This window comes from Brienomyrus brachyistius, unplaced genomic scaffold (assembly GCF_023856365.1).
Source record: "Brienomyrus brachyistius isolate T26 unplaced genomic scaffold, BBRACH_0.4 scaffold34, whole genome shotgun sequence".
NCBI lineage: Eukaryota > Metazoa > Chordata > Actinopteri > Osteoglossiformes > Mormyridae > Brienomyrus > Brienomyrus brachyistius.
In genome coordinates this window covers 554,233-581,906 of record NW_026042309.1, presented here as the reverse complement: position 1 = coordinate 581,906, position 27,674 = coordinate 554,233, and the positions used below count along the sequence as shown (strand labels likewise).

General features: G+C 43.4%; 1 protein-coding gene across 1 annotated transcript in view; it reads left to right on the top strand.

Annotated features, from left to right (window-relative positions):
- Positions 1-26,658, top strand: part of LOC125721537 (NACHT, LRR and PYD domains-containing protein 12-like) — a 40,168-nt gene extending 13,510 nt beyond the window's left edge. The window contains exons 2-13 of the mRNA XM_048997463.1: positions 2,042-2,155; positions 3,271-3,384; positions 13,439-13,502; positions 13,686-13,914; positions 14,083-15,865; positions 20,351-20,524; positions 21,319-21,492; positions 23,048-23,221; positions 24,555-24,728; positions 24,876-25,049; positions 25,164-25,210; positions 25,886-26,658. Of these exons, the coding sequence (XP_048853420.1) occupies positions 2,049-2,155; positions 3,271-3,384; positions 13,439-13,502; positions 13,686-13,914; positions 14,083-15,865; positions 20,351-20,524; positions 21,319-21,492; positions 23,048-23,221; positions 24,555-24,728; positions 24,876-25,049; positions 25,164-25,210; positions 25,886-26,427 (3,756 nt within the window). The 5' untranslated portion in view covers positions 2,042-2,048 and the 3' untranslated portion in view covers positions 26,428-26,658. The remainder of the gene's footprint in view (positions 1-2,041; positions 2,156-3,270; positions 3,385-13,438; positions 13,503-13,685; positions 13,915-14,082; positions 15,866-20,350; positions 20,525-21,318; positions 21,493-23,047; positions 23,222-24,554; positions 24,729-24,875; positions 25,050-25,163; positions 25,211-25,885) is intronic.
- The last annotated feature ends 1,016 nt before the right edge of the window (positions 26,659-27,674 follow it).

Sequence of the window (27,674 nt, the reverse complement as noted above, 5' to 3'; positions counted from 1 at the left end):
TACCAAGAGTAGCTCAATATCTCTTGTCAGGGTCTGGTTTTTATACCCCGTTTAGGGCGTCTACTGTTCTTGTTGGTATTTTTCCAGTTGACGTAACATACAAGTGTTGTTTTGAAATTGCTGGCGTTAGTCCCCACACCCGTTCCCTTTTACCTTGTCTTGTTATGTTGCAATTTAGCAGTGTCAGCGACCCCCTCCCTTGTTATGTCCCCGCACGTCAAGCGTAAGCTTAATGTTACCGCGACCCTGTCAATGTACCTTCTGCTTTTCTAAATTTACTTGCACTTCGAGGAGGGCCGGAGCCCCCCTTTTTGTCCTGCCTATGTTCCAGTTCCAGTTAGTTCCCCATTCTCAGTGTGACAGAGGTTAGCACGCGGCCTAGCCCCCCTTCAATTGAAATATGTCATTTTGCTAAATTACTATCAAGACCCTTTGTAAAATAGATAAACAAATTATGTCAATTGACACAAGATCAAACAATGAATGCTACATGCCAAGATATTTCTCCAGAGCAATGCCAAGGATGGATCATGTATGTGAAGAGATAGTACCGTAGATTCTCCTCTATCTTAGCAATTGAAAAAAACTGTAAGAAAAGACACAATACTAGCCTTTTTACAGTTTATAACATGCAACAGATTAAACGTTGATGTATAAAATGTGCAATCACATTATATTACAGGAATAGTACAAAACAATAAATGAATATTAGAACAACAAATTAGTTAGCTATTAGTTGCTGAGCTATTAGTTAAGTTCTCCTCAAACGACCTTGATGAGCCGAATTCCTTCCTCTCATTTGTAAATTTCTTATGTTCTTATGTCTTAATGTAAATTGTCACTCCTGATCAGGATGCCAAGCTTCAAAACAGTTGTGGGTTATGCTGAAAAGCCAGGTCTGTGCCAGGAACCCAACTAGTTTAAATGAACTAGAAATTCTGCAAAGAAGAGTGGTCAAATATTCAGCCAGAATTATCCAGAAGCTTGCTAATGGCTACCTTGTCTTCCCAGATTACAAGCCCATATGGGTGGCACACAGGTACAACATGGGTGGCCCATATCTGCCCCATTTTAATGTTCTCTCATTTAAACTCATTTGGGCATTCAGCTGCTGTGTTTTACTAACCCACCATAATAAGAAAGAATCAAACTAATATGGCCTTTTCTGTTTTCATGCAAGCTTTGTTTTTATGTCAGTTCTTGTTAATGGAACAGCTAGCTGGTCTTCATGATGAATTTATTCAGGATCAGTCCTGTGATGGTGCTGGCCATCGTAATGAGTTTGTTCTGGATCAGTTCTGTGATGGAGCTGGTCTTCCTGATGAGTTTATTCAGGATCAGTCCTGTGATGGAGCTGGTCTTCCTGATGAGTTTATTCAGGATCAGTCCTGTGATGGAGCTGGTCTTCCTGATGAGTATATTCAGGATCAGTCCTGTGATGGAGCTGGTCAACCTGATGAGTTTATTCAGGATCAGTCCTGTGATGGAGCTGGTCTTCCTGATGAGTTTATTCAGGATCAGTCCTGTGATGGAGCTGGTCTTCCTGATGAGTTTATTCAGGATCAGTCCTGTGATGGAGCTGGTCTTCCTGATGAGTTTATTCAGGATCAGTCCTGCGATGGAGCTGGTCTTCCTGATGTGTTTATTCAGGATCAGTCCTGTGATGGAGCTGGTCTTCCTGATGAGTTTATTCAGGATCAGTCCTGTGATGGAGCTGGTCTTCCTGATGAGTTTATTCAGGATCAGTCCTGTGATGGAGCTCGCCTTATATATATAGACAAACAAAAACACTAGGAAAAATCAACAACAGCCAAGTCTAGAACCTGTGACAGTGATAACTAAAACTTTCATGCCAAAATTTAAATTTTATGTCAGACAGTTTATTTTACATGATGTCTAACTGTAAACAAGCCTGTTTACATGAAGAGCTTCACAGCAGGTTAAGCAGAAGACTGATCAACTGAAGATTTAATATGATGCTGATCACAGTATATGAATCATATTTATATAATGAAGATTTGTTCCCTTTCGCTGTCCACAGTGTCCCGATGGAGAGAGCAGACTCCCCTGTACCCAGCTGTGTTTCCATGAAGAGTGACAGGTCAATGGATCGACCAGTCAAATTCAGAGAGGGACCTTTTCCTACAGATCTAAGGTAAATGTGCATTTAAACAAACACTGTTATTGACACTCAAACACTCAGTCAAAAGGAATACAGGCACATAAAATATGTAAAGAAAATAGGTTTTTGAAAAATACATCTTTTTAACTTTTACAAATCTCATTGTCTTTGAAAATTAAAACAGATGTTTGGTCTGTATTCGATATTAAATTCATCTGAGGTAAAAGAATGAGGATTACTGTACATATACTGAAAATTGCATTTTAAGTTTACATGTTCAGTATATAGCTGGAAGAAGCAGTCTGACCTATACACTGCTGTATATCCATTGAGAACGAGTGGACAATATACTGTTTTCTTCTGGGATGGATGTTTCTATTTCAGTAAGAAATAAATGCACTCATGGACTCATTATATCATCCTCTCAGAGTAAGGCTTCAGGTTTGACATGTTTAATGGAACAGCTAGCTGGCCTTCCTGATGAGTTTCTTCAGGATCAGCCCTGTGATGGTGCTGGCCATCGTCATGAGTTTGTTCAGGATCAGTCCTGTGATGGAGCTGGCCATCGTCATGAGTTTGTTCAGGATCAGCCCTGTGATGGTGCTGGCCATCGTCATGAGTTTGTTCAGGATCAGCCCTGTGATGGTGCTGGCCATCGTGATGAGTTTGTTCAGGATCAGCCCTGTGATGGTGCTGGCCATCGTCATGAGTTTGTTCAGGATCAGCCCTGTGATGGTGCTGGCCATCGTCATGAGTTTGTTCAGGATCAGCCCTGTGATGGTGCTGGCCATCGTGATGAGTTTGTTCAGGATCAGTCCTGTGATGGAGCTGGTCTTCCTGATGAGTTTATTCAGGATCAGTCCTGTGATGGTGCTCGCCTTATATATATAGACAAACAAACACACTGGGAAAAATCAACAACAGCCAAGTCTAGAACCTGTGAAATTAAAACTTTCATACCAAAATTAAAATTTTATGTCAGACAGTTTATTTCACATGATGTCTAACTGTAAACAAGCCTGTTTTCATGAAGAGCTTCACAGCAGGTTAAGCAGTAGACTGATCAACTGAAGATTTAATGTGATGCTGCTCACAGTATATGAATCATATTTATATAATGAAGATTTGTTCCCTTTCGCTGTCCACAGTGTCCTGGTGGAGGGCGCAGATATAACTGCACCCTGCTGTGTTTCCATTAAGAGAGGCAGGTCAATGGGGCAACCACCCATATTCACAGATGGACCTTTTCCTGCAGATCAAAGGTAAATGTCCATGTAAACAAACACTGTTTAAAACATTGAAACACGCAGTCAAAAAGTATAGGCACAGGCACATACAATATATGACGAAAATAGCTTTTTGAAGAATACATCTTTTTTAACTTTCACAAATCTCATTGTCTTTGAAAATTAAAACAGATGTTTGGTCTGTATTCAGTATGAAATTCATCCATCCACCCATTATCTACCGTTTTCCGGGTCGGGTCGTGGGGGCAGCAGTCTATGCAGGGAAACCCAGACTTTCTTCTCCCTGACCACTTCATCTAGCTCCTCTGGGGGAGACATAGTCTCTCCAGCGTGTCCTGGGTCTTCCTCGGGGCCTCCTCCCAGTGGGACATACCCCGATCACCTCACCAGGGAGGTGTCCAGGAGGCATCCTGACCAGATGCCCGAGCCACCTCATCTGGCTCCTCTCAATGCAGAGGAGCAGCAGCTCTACTCTGAGTCCCTCCCAAATGACCGAGCTTCTCACCCTATCTCTAAGGGAGAGCCCAGCCACCCTGCGGAGGAAACCCATTTCGGCCGCTGGTATTCGCGACCTCGTTCTTTCGGTCACTACCCATAGCTCATGACCATAAGTGAGGGTAGGAACGTAGATCGACTGGTAAATGGAGAGCTTCGCCTTTTGGCTCAGCTCTCTCTTCACCATGACAGACCGATGCAGCGCCCGCATCACTGCTGTCCTCCTGTCGATCCTCCTGTCGATCTCCCGCTCCATCCTTCCCTCACTCATGAACAAGACCCCAAGATACTTAAACTCCTCCACTTGGGGAAGGACCCCCGACCCGGAGAGAGCACTCCACCCTTTTCCAGCTGAGGACCATGGTCTCGGATTTGGAGGTGCTGATTTTCATCCCTGCCGCTTCACACTCGGCTGCGAACTGCTCCAGTGAGAGCCGAAGGTCACGGTCCGATGAGGCCAACAGAACCACATCATCTGTAAAAAGCAGAGACCCAATCCTGAGGTCACCAAACCGGACACCTTCAACACCCTGCCTGCACCTAAAAATTCTGTCCATAAAAGTTATGAACAGAATCGGGGACAAAGGACAGCCCTAGCAGAGTCCAACCCTCACCGGAAATGAGTGTGACTTACTGCAATAACTGCAATACAGACCAAGCTCTGACACTGGTCATACGCGTACAGGGACCGAACAGCTCTTTTAAGGTAGCCTGGCACCCCATACTAACAGAGCACTCCCCACAGTACTCCCCGAGGGACACGATCGAATGCCTTTTCCAAGTCCACAAAGCACATGTAGACTGGTTGGGCAAACTCCCATGCACCTTCCAGGACCCTGCCGAGAGTATAGAGCTGGTTCACTGTTCCACGGCCAGGGTAAACACGACATGCTCCTCCTGAATCTGAGGTTCGACTATGAGCCGGATCCACCTCTCCAGCACCCCTGCATAGACCTTACCAGGGAGGCTGAGGAGTGTGATCCCCCTATAGTTGGAACACACCCTCCGGTCCCCCTTCTTTAAGAGGGGGACCACCACCCCGGTCTGCCAATCCAGAGGCACCGCCCCCGATGCCCACATGATGCTGCAGATGCATGTCAACCAAGACAGCCCTGCAATATCCAGATCCTTGAGGAACTCTGGGCGGATCTCATCCATTCCCAGGGCCCGGCCATCAAGGAGCTTTTTAAGCACCTCAGCAACCTCTGCCCCAGAGATAAGTAAGTCCACCCCCAAGTCCCCAGACTTTGCTTCTTCATTGGAAGGTGGGATTGAGGAGGTATTCGAAGTATTCCTTCCACCGACCCACAATGTCCCGAGCTGAGGTCAGCAGCGCACCATCCCCACTATAAACAGTATTGATGCTGCACCGCTTTCCTGCCCTGAGCTGCCGGATGGTGGACCAGAATCTCCTCGAAGCCGTCTGGAAGTCATTCTCCATGGCCCAAGTTTTTGCCTCAGCGACTGCCGAAGCCGCGTTCCGTTTGGCCTGCTAGTACTCATAAGCTGCCTCTGGAGTCCCACAGGCTAAAATGGCCCGATAGGACTCCTTCAGCTTGATGGCATCCCTCCCCTGTTCAGGGTCAGTGTTGTGATGGAGCTGACCTTCCTGATGAGTCTGTTCAGGGTCAGTCCTGTGATGGAGGTCGCCTTTCGGATTCATTTTTTCAAACAATTGAGAGTTTGAACTGAAGCTGCTTCCAAAAGAGACTTGATCCTTCTTGGAAAGTGGAATGATCTGGCCTTTCTTGTACATTGATAGTGTGCTGTCCACTCAGTCCGGTCTGCTGTTTAGGTGGATCCCCAGGTAAGTCAGGTAACACTGCCCCATCCCCACTCCCTGATCCTGGATGGTGACTAGCCTCAGGGACTAGCATAAAGATCTTACAGCATCTGTTTCCAGCTCAGTTCCTTTGTATGTCTCCCTGTACATTGACTCTTCTGCATTCCTCATGCATCCTACAATGAAGGAAGCACTGACATCTCTGTTAATGGCAATAGCTGGTGTTGTTCTGGGAGGCCGATGCATAGAGATTAAACAGGAAGGGGAAGAGGACAGTTCCTTAAGGTGCCCGAGGGCCTTGTTAGTCAGGTAGTCCATAATCCAAGAGACTGTGGGGATATCAAGCTGCTGTGTCTGAGTTTGTGCCTAAATCTGAGAGGCTGGATGGTGTTAAAGGCACTGGAGAAGTCAAAGAGCATGATGCTGGCTGTGGTGCTGGCTTTGTCTACACAGCAAATGTGCCAGTGTTAAATTAACACTGCATGGTGTTTATATGGGTCCACACCATTCAGTGTTGTCTTTCACCCTTTACAGTGTGCCTTAACATTAGAATCCCTGAAGTCGACGGAATTTCTCGAACGCAGCTCGGGTGGAGCCCCCCCCCTCACTCCCCACACAAGCTGCCCGCCCCCTCATCAGCGCCAATCAACACCTATTGTTTTGCAAATGAAAGCGAGTTTCACGGTTTCAGCTTCGGTTCTGCACAGAAACGTTTTTCTAACAGCGTGGTCCGAGGAATCGTAAAATACATGCATTAATATGTCGTAATTTGAAATACATTTCTCTTGATTCGGCAATTGCGATTTCAGTTTCCCCAAAGTTTTTGATGGAGTCATGCATTTGCTTACTGTCTGTAACAATCGGTGTTAATCTGTTTTTTAGTTTTAAACTTTGATCAAGGCTAAAAGACAAATTAATTAATGTATGTCGTTAATATTACCCTGGCATTAGCGTGATATATGCAAATATAAATGTGTTGACAGACAAAGCATTTTATAGGTAATGAAGAAAAAATGGAACTTGCAACTTAGAATGTGTAAAGACCGTATGAAGTCCAAGTATCTTACATAATACAGTAAAGGCATGTGCTGAAACACACATTCAACCTGTTAGAAAATGGCACAGTGTACCTTGCAGGGACACTCTGTATGCTACATGTGAAATATTGGGTAGTTATGAGCACACAAAAGACTGCTGATAACTATGTCCATCTGTTATGAGATGGTACAATGCACTTTGCATGTAAACACTGATGTCGCTATGTCCGAAAAAGACTGCGATGTTATGAGCGCACAAAAACTATACATTACTGCGGACGTGTGTGCATTTGTGTGTGGGAGTATGAGATGCCACGGTGAACTTCACACGGAAACACTTCACATGTTACATGGGAAACATTGTGCTGTTATGAGCTAATTACTGAGGAACAGATTGCGGTCCAAATATATAATTATGGCACGATAAAAAAGACTTTTGCGTGCGTGTGTATGTTTACGTATCACATTCAAGCGGTTATATTTAATATAATAAATAGATACAGTTGACGTTTGCAACAATCTGTGTAACCTTATTCAGTTGAAAGAGTTTGAGCTAAAAGATAAATTGATTTACGTATATCAGTAAAGGGACCCTGGCATGACATTAGCGAGATATATGCATTATAAATGAATCACTAATTGAAAATGAAATATTGTTAATTTGAGGGGTGCCAAAATGTAATGTGTAAAGTTCAACCTTTTGTTATAAAATGTGTATATATATATATATATACACACACAGATAAAGCTGAATCAATTGATTTCTTCTTGGTACCGCGTGGAGTGAACAGACACTACAATGGCAGAAAGATCATCTGCAAAACCTAATATTTGTTATTTCATCATAAATTTACACATATAGTTGTAGACACAGAACATATATGAAATATATGTATTCGTTATATAAAATATATTTGTGTAATTGACACCACGGTTACCGTAGTAGATTTGGGGGTTCCACTGTATTTCAAATTATGCCATATTGCCATATCAAAGCATGTATATGATTCCTTACAACACACTGCTAGATAAACTCTTTAGTGCAGACCTGAGTTGAAGAAGTGACTTCAGGCTGGGGGGCGACTTCAGCTGAGTCACTGTGATTCATTTGCAAAACCAAAGGTGTTAATGGTGCTGGAGAGGGGGCGGGCAGCTTGTGTGGGGAGTAAGAGGGGGGCTCGTTGTGAGGAGAGCCTAATTTTTCCAGGAATTCTAGTGTTAAGTGTTGATTTACAGTGTTAATCTGAATTAACTCAGTGTTCAATTTACACCATAAGGTGTTAAGTCAATGAGTCTCCACCTCCACATATCTGCCCCATTTTAATATGCGCACAAGAAGTCATGAGGACCAGAAGAGCCATCCCACATTTACCCACCATCATGAGAAAGACTCTGACTAAAAAGGACCTTACAGCTTTTTCCTGTGTTTCATGCCATAAGAGTTCTGGAGATGTGTATGAAGCACTTCAGTCTTCTGGCTCATGTTCCATTCACTCACTACTGCAGCATCAGCCTGCCTCCTGATTCCCAGCCACGTTCTCTGAACACTCCCAGCTATGCTTTTTCTGCCCTCTGACCCAAGTTTCTGATTCTTTGCTTTGCCCATTTTTGTACCTTTGCTTTCAGTTTGGTTGTTTTCTGGTTTTGACCTCTTGCTTAGCTCCTGACTGCTCTCTTTGTCTCGCCCCTATGGATACCGTGCTTCAGCCTGTGTCTTTTCTGTGCATGTCTGTTAGGTGCATAAGGAATGACTACATTTTTGTTTATGCAAACGTGGTGTGTACTACTGTTTTGGTTAGGGAGTTAGTCTTTGTCCTTTCGTTTCCTCTTGATTTCATTAGACTTAGAATTAGCTTAGTTTGGGACATGTGCGTTAGCTGTTTTGGTTATTTTGGCCTGGGTCACTCCCGAAGTTTGTTGCAACTCGTATTTGTTAGTGTGAATAAATATAAAAACCTACCAAAAAAGATCCTTTTGTTTCCCATGTTCCCTTTTCCTGTTCCCTGCTTGTCTTGTCTCCCTCTCTACCTTTCCCTTAGCTTTCTGGCTATCCTCAACCCTAGATTGGGGATCGTAACAGAAATTGGGGGCTCATCTGTTCCTCTTTTGTTTTTCAGTGCATGTGCCTCTGTGAATTTTGGGCTCATCCTTTCCTCGTTTTTGTTACCATTCTGTCTGCCGTTTTCTGGACTTTGTGGGTTTGTCGATTCCTCACAAATGAAAAAAAAAACACTGAAACGGTTCTTGTGCGCTAGCGGAAATGTACTCCTTCAACCATTAAGATAGCTCTCCCCTTTTCTCAACCCTGCTAAATAATTGAGTTAGGCAGTATAACACAACGCAGCTTCCTAATCTGTGTTTGGTGCCATACTCTTTACTCACTTTTACACCACAGGCAGTTTCCAGCTGAGCTTGATTGTTTCTTTCTTATTCTGATTAATCTTATTCGTGCTTAAGTACATACAGTTACAAAGACAGCTTTTCAATGTTTTTCAGCTTACATGAGCACAGCTCTTTGGTTATCAAAAAAAAGTCTTTCTTATTATGGTGGGTCAGTAAAAGACAGCAGCTGAATGCCCAAATGAGTTTAAATGAGAGGATATTAAAATGGTGCAGATATGGGCCACCCATGTTATACCTGTGTGCCACACATATGGGCTTGTAAACTGGGAAGAGGTGGAGACACATTGACTTAACACTCTAGGTTGTACATTGAACACTGTAAGAGTTAATAAATATTAACACTGTAAAAACAACACTCACTGCACACTCTAGAGTGTTAAAGGTATCACTGAATGGTGTGGACCCATATACATACCACGCAGTGTTAATTTAACACTGGCACATTTGCTGTGTAGATGAGTGTCGGCTCTGTGGAGCATGTGGATCATAGCATCGTCCACACTTGCGCCTGCCTGGTAGGAAAACTGCAGGGGATCCAGCTGGGCTGTAACCTGGCCTCAGGGCTGTTTCAGTACCCGACTGTCAAATTTCAAAAAGATAAGTAAAGTGGGAATAACTGGTCTGAAGTCCTTAAGGGAACTGCAGTATGTCGCAGTATCATTCTTAGCATATGAGGGACGTAAACTGCTCTAATGTTTGAGTTCACACACTACTAAAAAATAATCAGTTGCAGCACACTCATACACAGCAAATGTGCCCGTATTAAATTAACACTGCATGGTGTTTATATAATTCTCACCAATCAGTGTGACACTTTAAAACATTGCCTGAAAGTTATGGAATCCCAGATTTCCTTGATACTTGCTGTCAGCTCTTCTTTGCTTTTGGGTCTGTTGGACCTCATTTTCCTCTTGATAATACTCCATAGATTCTCAGTGGGGTTTAGGTCCTGAGAGTTGGCTGGCCAGGCAAGCACTGTGATGGCATGGCCATCAAACCAAGTTTTGGTGCTTCTGGCGGTATGGACAGGGGCCAGGTCCTGCTGGAAGATGAAACCTGCATCTCCATACAGATCCTCAGCAGAAGGAATCACAAAGTCCTCTAAAACATTCTGATAGACTGTTGCGGTGACCTTGGATATTTAGAAAGCAGAGTTTACCAACACCTGCACCGCACATTGCACCCCAAATCATGACTGACTGTGGATATTTCACACTGGACCTCAGGCAGCTTGGGTTCTGTTCCTCACCCGTCTTCCTCCAAACCCTTGGACCTTGATTCCAGAATGAAAGGCACACTTTACTTTCATCGGAAAAGAGGACCTTGGACCACTGGCCAACAGTCCAGTCCTTCTTCTCCTTGGCCCAGTTGAGACGCTTCCGGCGTTGGCTCAGGCTCAGAAGTGGTTTGACCCGAGGAACCCGACAGTTGTAGCCCATCCCCCGGATCCCGTCTGAATGTGGTGGTTTTTGAAACTGTGACTCCTGCCTCATTCCACTCTTTCTGGATCTCTGCCATATTCTTGAATCTTCTCTGTTTCATTTTGCCCTTCCAATATACTTTCCATCGATATGCTTGGACACAGCACTCTGTGAACAGCCAGCCTCCTTAGCTATGAACTTTTGTGGCTTACCCATCCTATGGAGGGTATCAATGATCTTCTGGCCAGTTGTCAAGTCTGCAGTCTTCCCCATATTGAACCTAACTGAGACAACTGAACCAAAGTGAAGCGATTTAATGACACCTGGGGAAACCTGTGCAGGTGCTTTGAGTTTAGTTTGAGTTGTGTGTGACACTCAGTTTAAAACATTCATGCCCTGTAGGATTTGGGCTGATGTCTTCACAGTATTCAAATTTTTTGAATTCCTGTTTTCGTGGGTTTTATGAGCTGGAAGCCCAAATTATGTACAAATAAACAACTAAGTACTTTAAATCATTTAAGGTATAGGCCCTGAATCTATAATCTATGAAAGTTTAATGTTTTAAATGGAATTATGAAAATAAATCAACTTTTCCATGATAGTCTAACTTTTTTTAAAGGGTCCGTATTATAATGGCTACGAGTCGCACTAAATGGTGAATAAATCCTGCTAAGATTCAGTTTACCTATCGCAGGTATATATGACTATACAAGCACGCGAGCTGCCATCACCATCTCTCCAACTACAAAGAAACAAACCACTTAATGTTGGTAGTTTTGTAATTGCCGGGAAATCTTTATTAAAAAAAAAAAACGGCAATACAACACAGCTTCCCGCACGCGTGTATACTTACTGCCGAACCCCTGGTGTACACCATGTCAACTTCTGAGGGATGGCAGAGAGTGCACCAACTGACCACACTACGCACTCACCCAACTATTACCGCCTCCGCAACCAGCATCGAGAACAGCTTGAGCGCCATTCCTACCTCACCGCCCCCTTTATATTAGAAACTAAACCCCACCCCCCGGAATGAGGTGAGCCAACAGAGATGCAAACTGATCCAAACTTCAATTTGCTACACAGGGATATAAAATAAACACTATTTTGCATCTTGTTAGGTCTGTCTTCGCTACTTTTATACTCCATGCTAGTGTGTACCTCACTGTCAAAATGTGTTTGTGAAAATTCTGATGTTAAACTTCCTATCAAATACCATCATAAGTTCTCAGGCTGTTTACCCAATTTGTTGACTGAGGATGGTGAATCAAATGCTGTTAGATAGCTCTGCTAATAAAGCAGAAATCTATTTGAAATCAAGTTAATCTTTCTAAAAGTCATTGGGTACAAAGGACTACAAAGCAAACTTTCTGTCCTGCCTGCTGAGTCCCTCTGTATGGTGGAGCAGGATGTCCCTGCTGAGTCTCTCTGTATGGTGGAGCAGGATGTCCCTGCCGAGTCCCTCTGTATGGTGGAGCAGGATGTCCCTGCCGAGTCTCTCTGTATGGTGGAGCAGGATGTCCCTGCCGAGTCCCTCTGTATGGTGGAGCAGGATGTCCCTGCCGAGTCTCTCTGTATGGTGGAGCAGGATGTCCCTGCCGAGTCCCTCTGTATGGTGGAGCAGGATGTCCCTGCTGAGTCCCTCTGTATGGTGGAGCAGGATGTCCCTGCCGAGTCCCTCTGTATGGTGGAGCAGGATGTCCCTGCTGAGTCCCTCTGTATGGTGGAGCAGGATGTCCCTGCTGAGTCTCTCTGTATGGTGTAGCAGGATGTCCCTGCTGAGTCTCTCTGTATGGTGGAGCAGGATGTCCCTGCTGAGTCTCTCTGTATGGTGGAGCAGGATGTCCCTGCTGAGTCCCTCTGTATGGTGGAGCAGGATGTCCCTGCTGAGTCCCTCTGTATGGTGGAGCAGGATGTCCCTGCTGAGTCCCTCTGTATAGTGGAGCAGGATGTCCCTGCTGAGTCCCTCTGTATGGTGGAGCAGGATGTCCCTGCTGAGTCCCTCTGTATGGTGGAGCAGGATGTCCCTGCCGAGTCTCTCTGTATGGTGGAGCAGGATGTCCCTGCCGAGTCCCTCTGTATGGTGGAGCAGGATGTCCCTGCCGAGTCTCTCTGTATGGTGGAGCAGGATGTCCCTGCCGAGTCTCTCTGTATGGTGGAGCAGGATGTCCCTGCCGAGTCCCTCTGTATGGTGGAGCAGGATGTCCCTGCTGAGTCCCTCTGTATGGTGGAGCAGGATGTCCCTGCTGAGTCCCTCTGTATGGTGGAGCAGGATGTCCCTGCTGAGTCCCTCTGTATGGTGGAGCAGGATGTCCCTGCTGAGTCTCTCTGTATGGTGGAGCAGGATGTCCCTGCTGAGTCTCTCTGTATGGTGGAGCAGGATGTCCCTGCTGAGTCCCTCTGTATGGTGGAGCAGGATGTCCCTGCTGAGTCCCTCTGTATGGTGGAGCAGGATGTCCCTGCTGAGTCCCTCTGTATGGTGGAGCAGGATGTCCCTGCTGAGTCTCTCTGTATGGTGGAGCAGGATGTCCCTGCTGAGTCTCTCTGTATGGTGGAGCAGGATGTCCCTGCTGAGTCCCTCTGTATGGTGGAGCAGGATGTCCCTGCTGAGTCCCTCTGTATGGTGGAGCAGGATGTCCCTGCTGAGTCCCTCTGTATGGTGGAGCAGGATGTCCCTGCTGAGTCCCTCTGTATGGTGGAGCAGGATGTCCCTGCTTCTCTTCTGCTGTTTATTAATTATGTTAATTAATGTTATGAAGCTGCTGTAAAGAATAAAACTTAAAAAGGCATCATACCTCTTTATAAAGTAAAATATACCTCTAGATTATTCTTTGCCAGCAGCAAGAGCACTTTTAATGGGGACCATTCCAGAATTTCTTTTACACTTGTTTAGATGATTTGAGGTCTTTATATTTCTGCCTTATTCACAGAGTCCAAATGGAAGGATGCAGTTCAGATATACAGGATAAACCGGGTTTATCTTCCATATTGAAGGTATGCATTTATTTCTGATATATATTTTCTGAAGTGCTGTGTGAGTTGGCTTACATTTTATACACCTGTACAATAAGAAACTAATCATGTTACAGGAAATATATTCAAAGCCATGATTCACAAATGAAACTGTGAAAAGTTTTGGTGCAATAAGACATAATTAACTGTAACTGTGGATTTTAGTCACTAGAGGAAAATGCTGTGAGGTTCCTGAAGGATGAGCTGAAGAAGATCACGAGGTACCTAGATCAGAATTACCCAGAATGCTCTGAGCCTCAGCTGGAGGAGGACAATGACCTGGATAGTGATGGTCAGATGCAGAAGACCAATGTTAGAGAGGGAGCCCTGAAGATCACACTGTACATCCTGAAGACCATGGAGCAAAATGATCTTGCTGACATGCTGGAGAAGAGTAAGAGCCGTATCTCATTCTGTGTGTTTGTTTGACAGATAAAAATAGTCTATAATAAAGATGTGCAATAAACCTCAGTTTCTCGTTTAACTTCATTTGATATAATTTTGCTTTTATAAGTAAAAAATCTGTTTTTTGAAAAGTCTGAGTATTTACTTCTCATTTCAGGGCATCTTCTGTCACAATGTCAGCGCAGAATCAAATGCAACCTGAAGAAGAAATGTGAGAGTGTATATGAAGGGCAAGCTAAGGAAGGACAGCCAATACTTCTCAGTGAGATTTACACAGAACTCTACATAACTGAAGGTAGAACTGAAGGAGTCAATGATGAACATGAAGTGAGACAGATTGAAACAGCATCCAAGAAAAGGCGAACAGAAGATACTACAGTCAAGTGCAATGAAATATTTAAACCCTTATGTGGGCGTGTGACACCTATCAGAACTGTACTCACTAAAGGGGTGGCAGGTATCGGGAAAACAGTCTCTGTGCAGAAATTTATTCTCGACTGGGCAGAAGGAAAAGCAAACCAGGATGTTCACTTCATATTTGCTCTTCCATTCCGGGACCTGAATTTGATTAAGGGTGAATACAGTCTGATTGAACTGCTTCACCGCTTTGTCCCAGAACTGAAGTCATTTGAGTCCACTGAGTTGTTTAAGTTCAAATTCTTGTTCATCTTTGATGGTTTGGATGAGTGTCGCTTGCCCCTAGATTTTCCGAACAATGAGAGCTGGTTTGATGTAACAAAGAAAATGTCACTGGATGCGCTGTTGACAAACCTCATTAAGAGGAATCTGCTCCCATCTGCCCTCCTCTGGATAACCTCTCGGCCAGCAGCAGCGAATCTGATACCTCCTGAGCATGTCCACCAGGTGACAGAGATACGAGGGTTCAGTGATGCCCAAAAGGAGGAGTATTTCAGGAGGAGATTCAGTGATCAGAGCCTGGCCAGCAGGATTATTACACATGTGAAATCATCAAGGAGCCTCTTCATCATGTGCCACATACCTGTGTTCTGCTGGATTTCTGCCACTGTGCTTAAGAGGTTTTTTAGTGAGACTGACAGGGGAGAAATTCCAAGGACTCTGACTGAAATGTACACACACTTCATGATCTTCCAGACAAGTTTAAAAAATGACAAGTATAGGCTACGGACCTCCGCAACCTTGAGTTGGACAAATTGGCACAGGAAAATGGTGGTGAGAAGGATGAAAATCCATGAAAATGAGTTTAATAAATCTGGAAAGGAATTCCTTTTAAAACTTGGTAAACTGGCTTTTGACAACCTTGAGAAAGGCAGTCTCATTTTTTATGAGCAAGATCTTTCAGAGAATGACATTGATATCGCTGAAGCTTCAGTTTACTCTGGAGTGTGCACAGAAGTCTTTAAAGAGGAGTATGGGTTGTACCAGGAGAAGGTGTACTGCTTTGTGCATCTGACCATCCAGGAGTATCTCGCTGCTTTATACGTGTTTCTGTCAAACTCATCAGCTGACCTGCTGAAGACTGCAGTGGATCAGGCATTAAAGAGCAAGAATGGACACTTGGACCTCTACCTCCGCTTCCTCCTGGGCCTCTCAACAGACTCCAGTAAGACTCTGTTACGAAGGCTACTGGCACAGACAGGAACCAGCTCACATAACATTAAGATAATAACCAAATACATCAAGGAAAAAATACAGGAGAGTTTGTCTCCTGAAAGGACCATCAACCTGTTCCACTGTTTAAATGAATTGGGTGACAATTCTCTAGTAGAGGAAGTACAAAGATACCTGAATTCAGGAAACATTTCAGCAGATGACCTCTCACCTGCTCAGTACTCAGCTCTGGCCTTTGTGATGCTGATGTCAGATGAGGAGCTGGATGTGTTTGATCTGAAGAAATTCATCAGATCAGATAAGGAGCACTGGAGGCTGCTGCCTGTGGTCAAGACATCTAGGACAGCACTGTAAGTGAGGATGTGAAAATGTATCTTGCTTTGCAGTAACACATTAACATTTTAAACATATGAACAGTTTCAAATAAATAGAATATGCAGTATATTCCTCCTCATGGCTTAATAACTGGGCTGGATTTGTTTTTTATAATCTGGAAGCCAGATTTTATAATGACTAAGAGTAATGATGTAGTTAAAAAAACAAAAAGTTACATTTCCATTACCATCCAGTATACATCCTATAAATAAAGGGGGCTCTCTTCTCATTCTCCATGAGACACATGGGCACTCACAGCACAGGGTCAGCTGGCATCCAGCATCCCTGGAGCTGGGGGTTAAGGGCCTTGCTCAAGTGCCAACGGACATGTGACTATCCTGCCGAGCCAGCAATCTTCCTACCACGGGCACAGAGGCTTAGCCTATTGAGCCACACACCAGCCCCACAAACATGATGTGTGAGTGTTACTGTCAGCAGGTGTGTCCATGTGATGGACCCCAGAGCTGAGAGCTTCCAAAAGGCTGCTGTCTCTGGCTGCTCACTGATGCCCTCTGCTGGCCACAGCTGATCCGGGCTGAGAATGTGACAACATACATAGTCTGGCAATCATAGATTAACAATGTTTTACATATATAATATTAAATATATAATGAAGCTGTGTAAATATATTATTTATTTCCACTTTTGGATTAATAACCAGGCTGGATTTTGGTGGAACCCAGATTTTATAATGGTGTATAGTGGTGTCATTAAACAACACAGGATTTCCATAACCATCCTTTCTGTAATAACCAACTAAGGGCCCCAATTTTACAGAATGTTCCAGTTTGCCTTAATACTTGGGAAAACCACTCAGAAAGTCTTTTTTATTTCTCTGTGGTACGTGACTCTGTGGGTTCAGACTGTGCCCGTGAGTGGAAGGCCGCTGGTTCAGATCTCCTGGCTGGCAGTGTGATGTCATTGTTGGGACCTTCTGCAAGGCCCTTAATGTCAATCACTGCAGGGCCACTGGATGCTGGGAAACCCTGCGCTGTGACCCCCAACTTCCTCTCACCTGTGTCTGTGTGTCTCATGGATAGCAAGATGGCATGAGCAAAAAGACAATTATCCCACTGGGATGAGTGAAGTATAAAGCCTTAAAATAACCCTCCCCCATGCTCGAGTCTCCGCCTAGGTTACATGTGTGTGGAGTTTGCATGTTCTCCCTATGCATGTCGTCATGGGGTTTCCTCCGGGTACTCCTGTTTCCCCCCACAGTCCAAAAACATGCTAAGGCTAATTGGAGTTACTAAATTGCCCATAGGTGTGCCTGTGTGAGTGCATGGTGTGTGAGTGTGCCCTGCGATGGGATGGCCTCCCATCCTGGGTTGTTCCCTGCCTCGTGCCCATTGCTTCCAGGATAGGCTCCAGACCCCCCGCGACCCAGTAGGATAAGCGGTTTGGAAAATGGATGGATGAAAGGATATATATATTCTACATATTTGTATATATTCCATTACGTACCGAGAGAGAGAGATGTGTGTGTGTGTATATCCAGGAGCTTTACCTTCCCCTGAATGGTGCTGGCGCTTAGGCTCACTACTATCAGAGGGCTTAGAACATGCTGGACGCTTGGGAGCCATCGTAGGGCTTAGAACAAAACAAAAACAATCAGACCACAAGCAAGGTACGCGATACGCAGCGAACTGCGAGGCGTCGGGGAAAAATATAGTGGGGGCGCGATAGCTGAATTGTGATATACCAGGGTTGCGTTAGCTGAACAGTGTTATAGCGGGGGCGTGATAGCTGAACTGTGATATAGAGGGGGCGTGATAGCTGAACTGTGATATACCGGGGTTGCGATAGCTGAACAGTGTTATAGCAGGGGCACGATAGCTGAACTGTGATATAGAAGGGGCGCGATAGCTGAACAGTGTTATAGCGGGGGCGCGATAGCTGAACTGTGATATAGAGGGGGCGCGATAGCTGAACTGTGATATAGAGGGGGCGCGATAGCTGAACTGTGATATAGAGGGGGTGCGATAACTGAATTGTGATATAGCAGGGGCGCGATAGCTGAACAGTGTTATAGCGGGGGCACGATAGCTGAACTGTGATATAGAGGGGGCGCGATAACTGAATTGTGATATAGAGGGGGCGCGATAGCTGAACTGTGATATAGCAGGGGATCACTGTAGTCCCAGAAATGAATTTTGCTGGGATTTGCTTTTGTAGGCTATTGAATGATTGATGCTTTCTGTGGAAGCTTTTTAGAGCTGGAGAGAGATGCCATAACAAAGCAAAGGTTAAGGAACAACAAATTTGAGTGACACTATTTTCCCTCAGCATTGTATGTATTTGTCACGTGGATATAATCAATGCAAATGCTTTTAGGATCACGCACCCACCAATACTACTCAGACCACCCGACATACATCAATTCAAGCAGGGGGAAAAAGCCCAGATTTCAGAGCATTTAAATATGGTAGAGACTAATAACCATGACATACAATCCTAGAACACAGTGTGTTCTAAAATTTAAGCCCAATAAAAATCTGAATATTAAATAAGCAAAATAATATGATTTGTCCTTCTAACCCAAGTTGTGGTCTAAAAGCAATACCGCCACCACCCACTATATCTGCTTTAGGGAAAATGCACTCCTGTAGCCACTAGGCGAGCTCTCACCTTCTCTGAGCCCTGCTAATAATTATGTTATGCATTCTAACAAACTTTATTATCTGTGCCAATAAGCACTGCTTTTACACTAACACTTCTTCTGAAAGGCTAGTTTGATTACTTTGGCCTTATCATAAGGAACACATGACAATTTGCACAGTGCTGTTACACAGTGGATTGGTTCCATACATTTTATTTACTCATACCACAGGTGATTGCGAGAGGGCTCAATTGGTTTTCTCTTATTCTAGTGCAAGGAAAATATTTTTTTCATGCTTAAAAAAGAATCTAATCATGAAAACATTCTTTCTCTAACTCTATCCCAACTTTAAAGCACAAGTAAGATAAGATTCGGGAAGAAGAAGCACGTGTTCAGCTTACAGCTATATGCGCTTAGAATCTGGGAAGAGGTGGAGTTGCAGTGATCTAACACTCTGTGGTGTCAACTGAACACTATAACAGTTAATTCAATTTAACACTATACAACAACACTCATTACACTCTGTAAAGTGTCAAATGTAACACTAGTTTGGTGATAATTATATAAACACAATGCAGTGTTAACTTGACACTGGCAAATTTGCTGTGTAGATTTGCTATAATTAATTTCGAACTATGCACTGTGCCATCTAATTATACTGGAAAAAAATGTTAATTTTGTATCACTGCAATCACTGATGTGTAGAATATGCACTATCCGGACAAAATTATTTGGAGACACCTCTTAATCCTTGAATTCAGGTGTTTCATTCATACCCATTGCCAGTGGTGTATAAAATCAAGCACCTAGCCATGCAGTGAAATTTACAATCATTTGTGAAGGAAATGGTAATTCCTAAAAACTCAGTGAATTCAAGGGTGGTACCCTTGCAATAGGTCAGTTTCTTTCCAGCTAGATATTCCACAGTTTATTGCAAATAAAGTAACAGATCAGGGTCTGTGCAGGGTCAAGTGCTGAGCTGCATAGTGAGTAAAAGTCTCCAGTGCTCTGTTGTAACTGCAGAGTTCCAAACTTTAACATTAAGCCCAGTACAAAAACTGTGTGCCGGGAGCTTAATGGAATGAACTTTCATGGCCAAGCAGGTGCATGCAAGCCTCACATCACCAAGCGTACAGCCAAACATCGGATGCTTCCACTAGACTCGAAAACAGTGGAAATGTGTTCTGTGGAGTGACAAATCACGCTTCTCTAACTGGCAGTCTGATGGACAAGTCTGGGTTTGGTGGATCCCAGGAGAATGTTACCTGCCTGACTGTATTGTGTCAACTGTAAAGTTTGGTGGAGGAGGGATAATGGTATGGGGTTGTTTTTCAGAGGTTGGGTTAGGCCCCATAGTTCTAGTAAGGGAACACTTAATGCTTAAGCATACCAAGTCATTTTGCACAAGAGAAGGAAGGCCCCTTTCTGTTCCAGCATGACTGTGCCCCAGTGCACAAAGCAAGGTCCATAAATGATATGGTTGGGTGAGTTTTGTGGAAGTACTTGACTGTCTCCACAGAGCCTTGATTTTAACCCCACCGAACACCTTTGGGATGAACTAGAACAGATTGCATGAGCCAGGACTTTACATCCAACATCAGTGCCTGACCTCACAAATGTTCTTCTGGATGAATTGACAAAAATTCGCACAGACACTCTCCAAAATCTTGTGGAAAGCCTCCCCAGAAGAGTGGCAGCTGTTATAGCTGCAAATGGGGAACCAACTCCATATTGATGCCTATTGATTTAGGATGGGATGTCATAAAAGTTCCTGGAGGTGTAATGACCAGGTGTCCAAATATTTTTGTCCATATACTGTATGCCCGTCTGTGTGTGAATAATAACTCAGTTCCTTTTTCAGGCTGAACGGCTGTAAACTCACAGAGAAATGCTGTGAGATGCTGTCTTCAGCTCTCAGATCAAACTCCTCACCCCTGAGAAAGCTGGACCTGAGTAACAATGATCTGCAGGATTCAGGAGTGAATCTGCTCTCCGCTGGACTGGGGGATTCACACTGTAAACTGGGGATACTGAGGTCAGTATTACTGGGTATTCCACACTGTAAACTGGAGATACTGGGGTCAGTATTACTGGGTATTCCACATTGTAAATTGGACATATTGGGGTCAGTGTTATTGGGTTTTTATTCCACACTGTAAACTGTAGATTACTGGGTATTCCACACCCTAAATTCTTTACTAAGGACAGTGCTTTCTGACACTCCACATAATGGCCCAGTGATTAAATCAGCTGATCCTGAATGCAAGCTGTCCAGTCATGGCCTGTTCCAATATTTTAATGCTATAAAGCACTTTACATCAAAGAAACACAAATCAAACTACCCTGTTTTAAAATAATTCACCAAATAATACATCCCTTTATTTTGGGTACCTACTGCATGGGCACCTTCCTGTGTCACATCAGCCGACTGTCAGCTATGAGAGATGAATCTCTCCTGTAATCAGATCTCACTGTACTGTACAGATCTGTGTGGACCACAGGCTTTAAAATATCTGTATATTAAGGTCCCTCAAACATAATTCCTTATGTTTGTGTTGCATCCATATATGTTCTTTCATTTTGTTTTTAACTTTTAAAATTTGTTAAATTTAAATATAAACCAAGCCATACATCAGCCAGGCTGGAACGAGACCTAACACAGCCTGACAGGCCTGCATTAGCTGGTGGGGATGTTCACATCTCCTCCTTTTATTCATATTTACTAGTTAGTTTGGGGGCACCTGGCAGAAAGATGGCTGACAACATAGTATTTTGGCATACATTGTTAATAGTACAATGTATTATGTCTTAAAATGTTTTATTTTCCAGGTTGAACAGTTGTAATCTCACAGATAAATGTTGTGAGGCACTGGCTTCAGCTCTCAGATCAAACTCCTCACACCCGAGTGAGCTGGACCTGATTGACAATAACCTGCAGGATTCAGGAGTGGAGCTGCTCTCTGCTGGACTGGAGGATTCACACTGTAAACTGGAGATGCTGAGGTCAGTATTACTGGGTATTCCACACTGTAAACTGGAGATACTGAGGTCAGTATTACTGGGTGTTCCACACTGTAAACTGGAGATACTGAGGTCAGTATTACTGGGTGTTCCACACTGTAAACTGGAGGTGCTGAGGTCAGTATTACTGGGTCTTCCACACTGTAAACTGGAGATACTGAGGTCAGTATTACTGGGTGTTCCACACTGTAAACTGGAGATACTGAGGTCAGTATTACTGGGTGTTCCACACTGTAAACTGGAGATGCTGAGGTCAGTATTACTGGGTGTTCCACACTGTAAACTGGAGATGCTGAGGTCAGTATTACTGGGTATTCCACACTGTAAACTGGAGATACTGAGGTCAGTATTACTGGGTGTTCCTCACTGTAAACTGGAGATACTGAGGTCAGTATTACTGGGTGTTCCACACTCTAAACTGGAGATACTGAGGTCAGTATTGCTGGGTATTCCACACTGTAAACTGGAGATACTGAGGTCAGTATTACTGGGTGTTCCTCACTGTAAACTGGAGATGCTGATGTCAGTATTACTGGGTGTTCCACACTGTAAACTGGAGATGCTGAGGTCAGTATTACTGGGTGTTCCACACTGTAAACTGGATATACTGAGGTCAGTATTGCTGGGTATTCCACACTGTAAACTGGAGATGCTGAGGTCAGTATTACTGGGTGTTCCACACTGTAAACTGGAGATGCTGAGGTCAGTATTACTGGGTGTTCCACACTATAAACTGGAGATGCTGAGGTCAGTATTACTGGGTATTCCACACTGTAAACTGGAGATGCTGAGGTCAGTATTACTGGGTATTCCCCACTGAGGATTCTAGGACAGTGCTTTCTGACACTCCACAGAATGGCTTAGTGAGTAAATCAGCTGATCCTGAATGCAAGCTGTCCAATCATGGCCTGTACCAATATCTTAATACTATAAAGCGCTTTATATCAAAGAATCACAAAATACCATTACCCTGTTTTTAAATAATTCACCCAATAATACATCCTTTTATTTTGGTTACCTGCTGCATGGGCACCTTCCTGTGTCACATCAGCTGCTTGTCAGCTATGAGAGATGAATCTCTCCTGTAATCAGCTCTCACTGCACTGTACAGATCTGTGTGCACCACAGTATTGAAAATGTTCATGTGCTAAGGTTTCTCAAACAGACTTACTCTAAATTGTGTTGTATCCATATGTTTTGTTCTATTTTACTTTTAGCGTTCAGTTTTAACATAAAATACGCCATGTATCACCCAGTCTGTAAGGAGGCCTAACACAGCCTGACAGGCCTGCATTAGCTGCTGGGGATGTTCACATCTCCTCCTTTCATTCAGATTTACTAGTCACTTTGGGGACAGCTGGCAGAAAGATGGCTGTCAACTGTAATGGAAGTTATTTCATTGGTCTGACTATGTTATGGGGGAATTTACATATAATTTTCACATAGTATTTTCACATACATTGTTAATAGTACACATAACTATTAACAATCTGCAGGCTATGTATGTGATTGTGTCTTAAAATGTTTTCATTTCCAGGCTGAAAAGCTGTAATCTCACAGAGAAATGCTGTGAGGCGCTGGCATCAGCTCTCAGATCAAACTTCTCACACCTGAGAGAGCTGGACCTGAGTAACAATGACCTGCAGGATTCAGGAGTGAAGCTGCTCTCTGCTGCACTGGGGGATTCACACTGTAAACTGGAGATACTGAGGTCAGTATTACTGGGTATTCCACACTGTAACCTGGAGATACTGAGGTCAGTCCTATTTGACAGTTCAAGCACTGATCTGGTACTTTAGTACAAAATGTGATGGCTACAAGGCAAATCACATAAGCGAACCACTGCAGTCACACCATTTCATTCCCAATAAGCAGGTATTGATTTCAGCTTTTTTTTCCCCCAGAAAATAGTATAATATGCTCTGGTGCCATGTATGGGCTGGACTTTTCACAGTTTCTTAGCAGAGGAAGCTAAATCACATTTCCTCAGGTGGAGTTACACCAAATAAAATACTCCTTTATTTTGGGTACCTGCTGCATGGGCACCTTCCTGTGTCACATCAGCCGCCTGTCAGCTACAGTATGAGAGATGAATCTCTCCTGTAATCAGATCTCACTGTACTGGGCCACAGCGTTTAAAATGTCTGTATGCTAAGGCCCCTCAAACAGATAAGTTGTGTTGCATCCATATATTTTGTTCTATTTCACTTTTAACTTAGCAATTTGTTCAATTTAAATATTAACCAAGCCATACATCAGCCAGGCTGGAACGAGAACTAACACAGCCTGACTGGCCTGCATTGGCTGCTGGGGATGTTCACATCTCCTCCATTCAGAGTAACTAGTCAGTTTGGGGACAGCTGGCGGAAAGATGGCTGATGACCGCAGTGGAAGCTATTTCATTGGTCTGAATTTGTTACAGGATTCACGTATAATTTTCACATTGCTTAATTAAATCATATATCTGCATTTGCTGAAATGCCACCTTCTTTGTATGTAAAGGCTGAAATGAAAACAAACAATATTCTTTATGTTTGTGTGGAAAAGAAGAGAAACTATTTCAAGAAAATTGATAAGCTGTAGGTCAGACTCCAAATATAATAGGGGTGTGTAAACCTTTGACATCCACTATAGACATATTCACTTTGCTGCCAGTGTTTTCACAGCCAGAACATAGCAGACTCTGTACCCCCCTCTCCATGGGGGGATCGTCAGTGATTCTCCTAGGCAGTAAGATGGTGGTGTTTCCCAGTTCTGTTCTGATCAAGGTTTTGGATGTGAAGGTTAATCTTTCCCAGGTTAATCCCTTGTGGTGGGTAAAGAGGCAGGAGACACAGGGTTGCAGTGAACACCCCCAAAGGGCCAGTGTTTATTTCAGGGGTAAATCAAAACCAGGGTGACTGTTAATATGCTTTTTTATGTGCTGTACAATAAATTCACTGCTACACAAAAATCTCTTGTCATCACTGTGATGGCTCACTTTAATGTAATAAAACAGTGCACCAATAGAAAAAGAAGTTTTATAAATGTTTCATTTTCATAAGGGTGGACTGGTGTGAACTCACAGAGAAATGCTGTGAGGCACTGGCTTCAGCTCTCAGATCAAACCCCTCACCCCTGAGAGAGCTGGACCTGAGTGACAATGACCTGCAGGATTCAGGAGTGAAGCTGCTCTCTGCTGGACTGGGGGATTCACACTGTAAGCTGAAGATACTGAGGTCAGTATTACTGGGTATTCAAGATTGTAAACTGTAATTATTGAAAGGAGTCACAGTATATGAAAGTAGTCACATTTACTTAAAATTAATACTTGTATTGCTGAGGTGATCTTATTTATCAGAGTGTTTTTGTCTGTCTCTCTGCAGGCTGTCAGGCTGTAGAGTCACAGAGGAAGGCTGTTCTGGCCTGGCTTCAGCTTTGAGGTCAAACCCCTCACACCTGAGAGAGCTGGACCTGAGCTACAATCACCCAGGAGACTCAGGAGTGAAGCTGCTCTCTGCTGTACTGGAGGATCCCAGCTGTAAACTGGAGAAGCTGCAGTGAGTACAGAGTGTGTGTCTGACACGCTACAGATACTTATGCATGTATGTGAAGAAGAGGCACCAATTAATAAATGGATACAGCAGTACTATGTCATTCTGCTTCTCCTCTAGTGTGGATCACGGTGGAGAGTGCAGGACCAGACCAGGCTTACAGAAATGTAAGTGTCTTTGCATGTTTTTACTACTATTAACACTACTATACTACTATTATTACTACTAAATAATACTACAGTATGAATGTATTCATTGTGCTGAGTGTGTGTTTTGTACTGTATGCAGATACATTTCCATGTTTGTGTTTTGGTGAGTTTCTATATATATATATATTATTTTAGATAAGATTCAAATCAGACATCACTAAAATACCATTCTTATTACTTTATGACTGCATTCCCATAATTGTTGTAAATATGTTTGTGGTGAGTACATGTGATGATGAGGTTATTTTGTAATTTTCATCTGTATAAGCCGTTTGCAGCGTTTTTGCAGCTCTTCCCACTGGGAAGAGGTATTTGTGAGGTATTTCACATACAGGCAGGTCGCACGTTACGGATGAGATCCGTTCCCGATGTCTGCCTTTAGATCGAGCTTGTAGGTAAATCGGAAAATAATTGTGGCACATAATAATGATAATGAGTAATAATAATTATTATGCAATAAAAATAAAAGTAAATATGGTACTGTACTGTACCTCGAGCTGACGAACCGCGTCACAAAGTAGCTCGTGTTTTCGTTATTACATACCATTGTATATGTGTTGTACAGAAGAATAAAGTACAGGCTAAAGTACTGCTCTGCCTGACAGTATTAGTGGCTTTTCCTCCTGCCTACAGACTTCTGCCAGCTGACGCTGGACCCCAACACAGCACACAGACGCCTGTCTCTGTCAGAGGAGAACAGGAAGGTGACACATGAGTGGGGGGCTGAGGAGCAGCCATATCCTGATCATCCAGAGAGATTTGACTGGTGGGACCAAGTTCTGTGCAGAGAGAGTCTGACTGGCCGCTGTTACTGGGAGGCTGAGTGGGAAGGAGATGAAGTTCGAATAGGAGTGACTTATAAAAGAATCGGGAGGAAAGGACTGTGTGATGACTGTTTGCTTGGATGCAATGACAAGTCATGGAGTCTGTACTGTAATCCTCACCGTTATTCTCTCTGGCACAATAAGGAACAGACTCTCATACCCATAGAGCCCTTAGATTCCCGCAGAGTAGGAGTGTATCTGGACTGGGAGGCTGGTGCTCTGACCTTCTACAGAGTCTCCTCTGATGGACTGACCCCCCTGCACAGATTCACCTCCTCATTCACTGAGCCCCTCTATCCAGGATTTGGGGCTTATTATACAGACTGCACAGTGTCGCTGACGCTGGGATAGCTCACTGCATAAAGAGGAATCATTTTTTATTGGTCCACTGTGTGCTATGTTACTGCTTCTCCACTGTAAATCCCTGATTTTTAACCTGTATAAACCTTTTTACTCTGAAATGTATGTTTGACAGAAATAAATGACGGGGTTCAGGGATGAACAAACATGCAAAATAACTGTTTTTCACTCTGACTAAAAAGTAATGTACATTATATATATTTATGTCTATATATTATATTTACTAACCGTATAATGACAATAAAGTCTTTCTGTTCTATCCTATTAATGTCCTGCTTAACCAGTGCCTGAGTATCATAATTAAACGGCATTCTGGTGAATTTAATTAAAATCACTTTACTTCTTACAACTGAACACAGCTAATTACATTAAATCACCATATATAATGACCGTTTAGCAGGAGACATTGCTGTGAAAGCAAAAATAAAAAAACTATAGAGTTGGAAACATACGAAAAAAATCACATTAGTAGCGCACATTACATTCAATGACTAAAATACAACAAGCAGGAATAAAACTATCCCAGCTAATTCAGTGAACTTTCATACCTGAAAACCGACAAGCTAATTAGCAAATGGCTATGATCTTTCTCACCCCTACTAAAACAAGGGGAAAGGATAATTGAAGGCAAACTACCATAAACAAATGCATAAATGAATGCCAAAAATGAGCGATTAAATTTTAAAAGTGAACTAAGGTTTAACTTGAGAGAGTAAAACTCTGTGCATGCGACCTACAGTGACTGATGGTTTCCCACCGGATGCAAGATGTGAGACACCATATTCCCTCAATTACCATCCCCACCGCAACATGGCAGTAACGGGAAATATCATCATGCCAGCATACGCCAGCTTGTCGGTCTGGTAATCCAGTGTCTGGTATTTTTCCATTTTCTTCTGCTGACTTTCCATCTTGTAGACCTGCAGGGGGGTCTCACACTTCTCCAACAGTTCCTCGAACCGGACAGGGCAGAACTGAGAGACAGCATGGAGATGACACTACATACAAGTTCCTGTCCTCTGATCCAACCTTCAAATTTCTTGATGAGATAAAATCCAAGTTAAAAATAGCTTGTTGAGATGGCCACATTGACCATAATGAGTATAACTATGTTCCAGAAACATCTGGTCAGACCAGTTATTTACACTCTGCCTAAATTCACAAAAGTTTGGTTAATCCACCTGGCCATCATATTATATCTGGCAATGAGTGCATGACTGAGTCACTGTCCCAGTTTC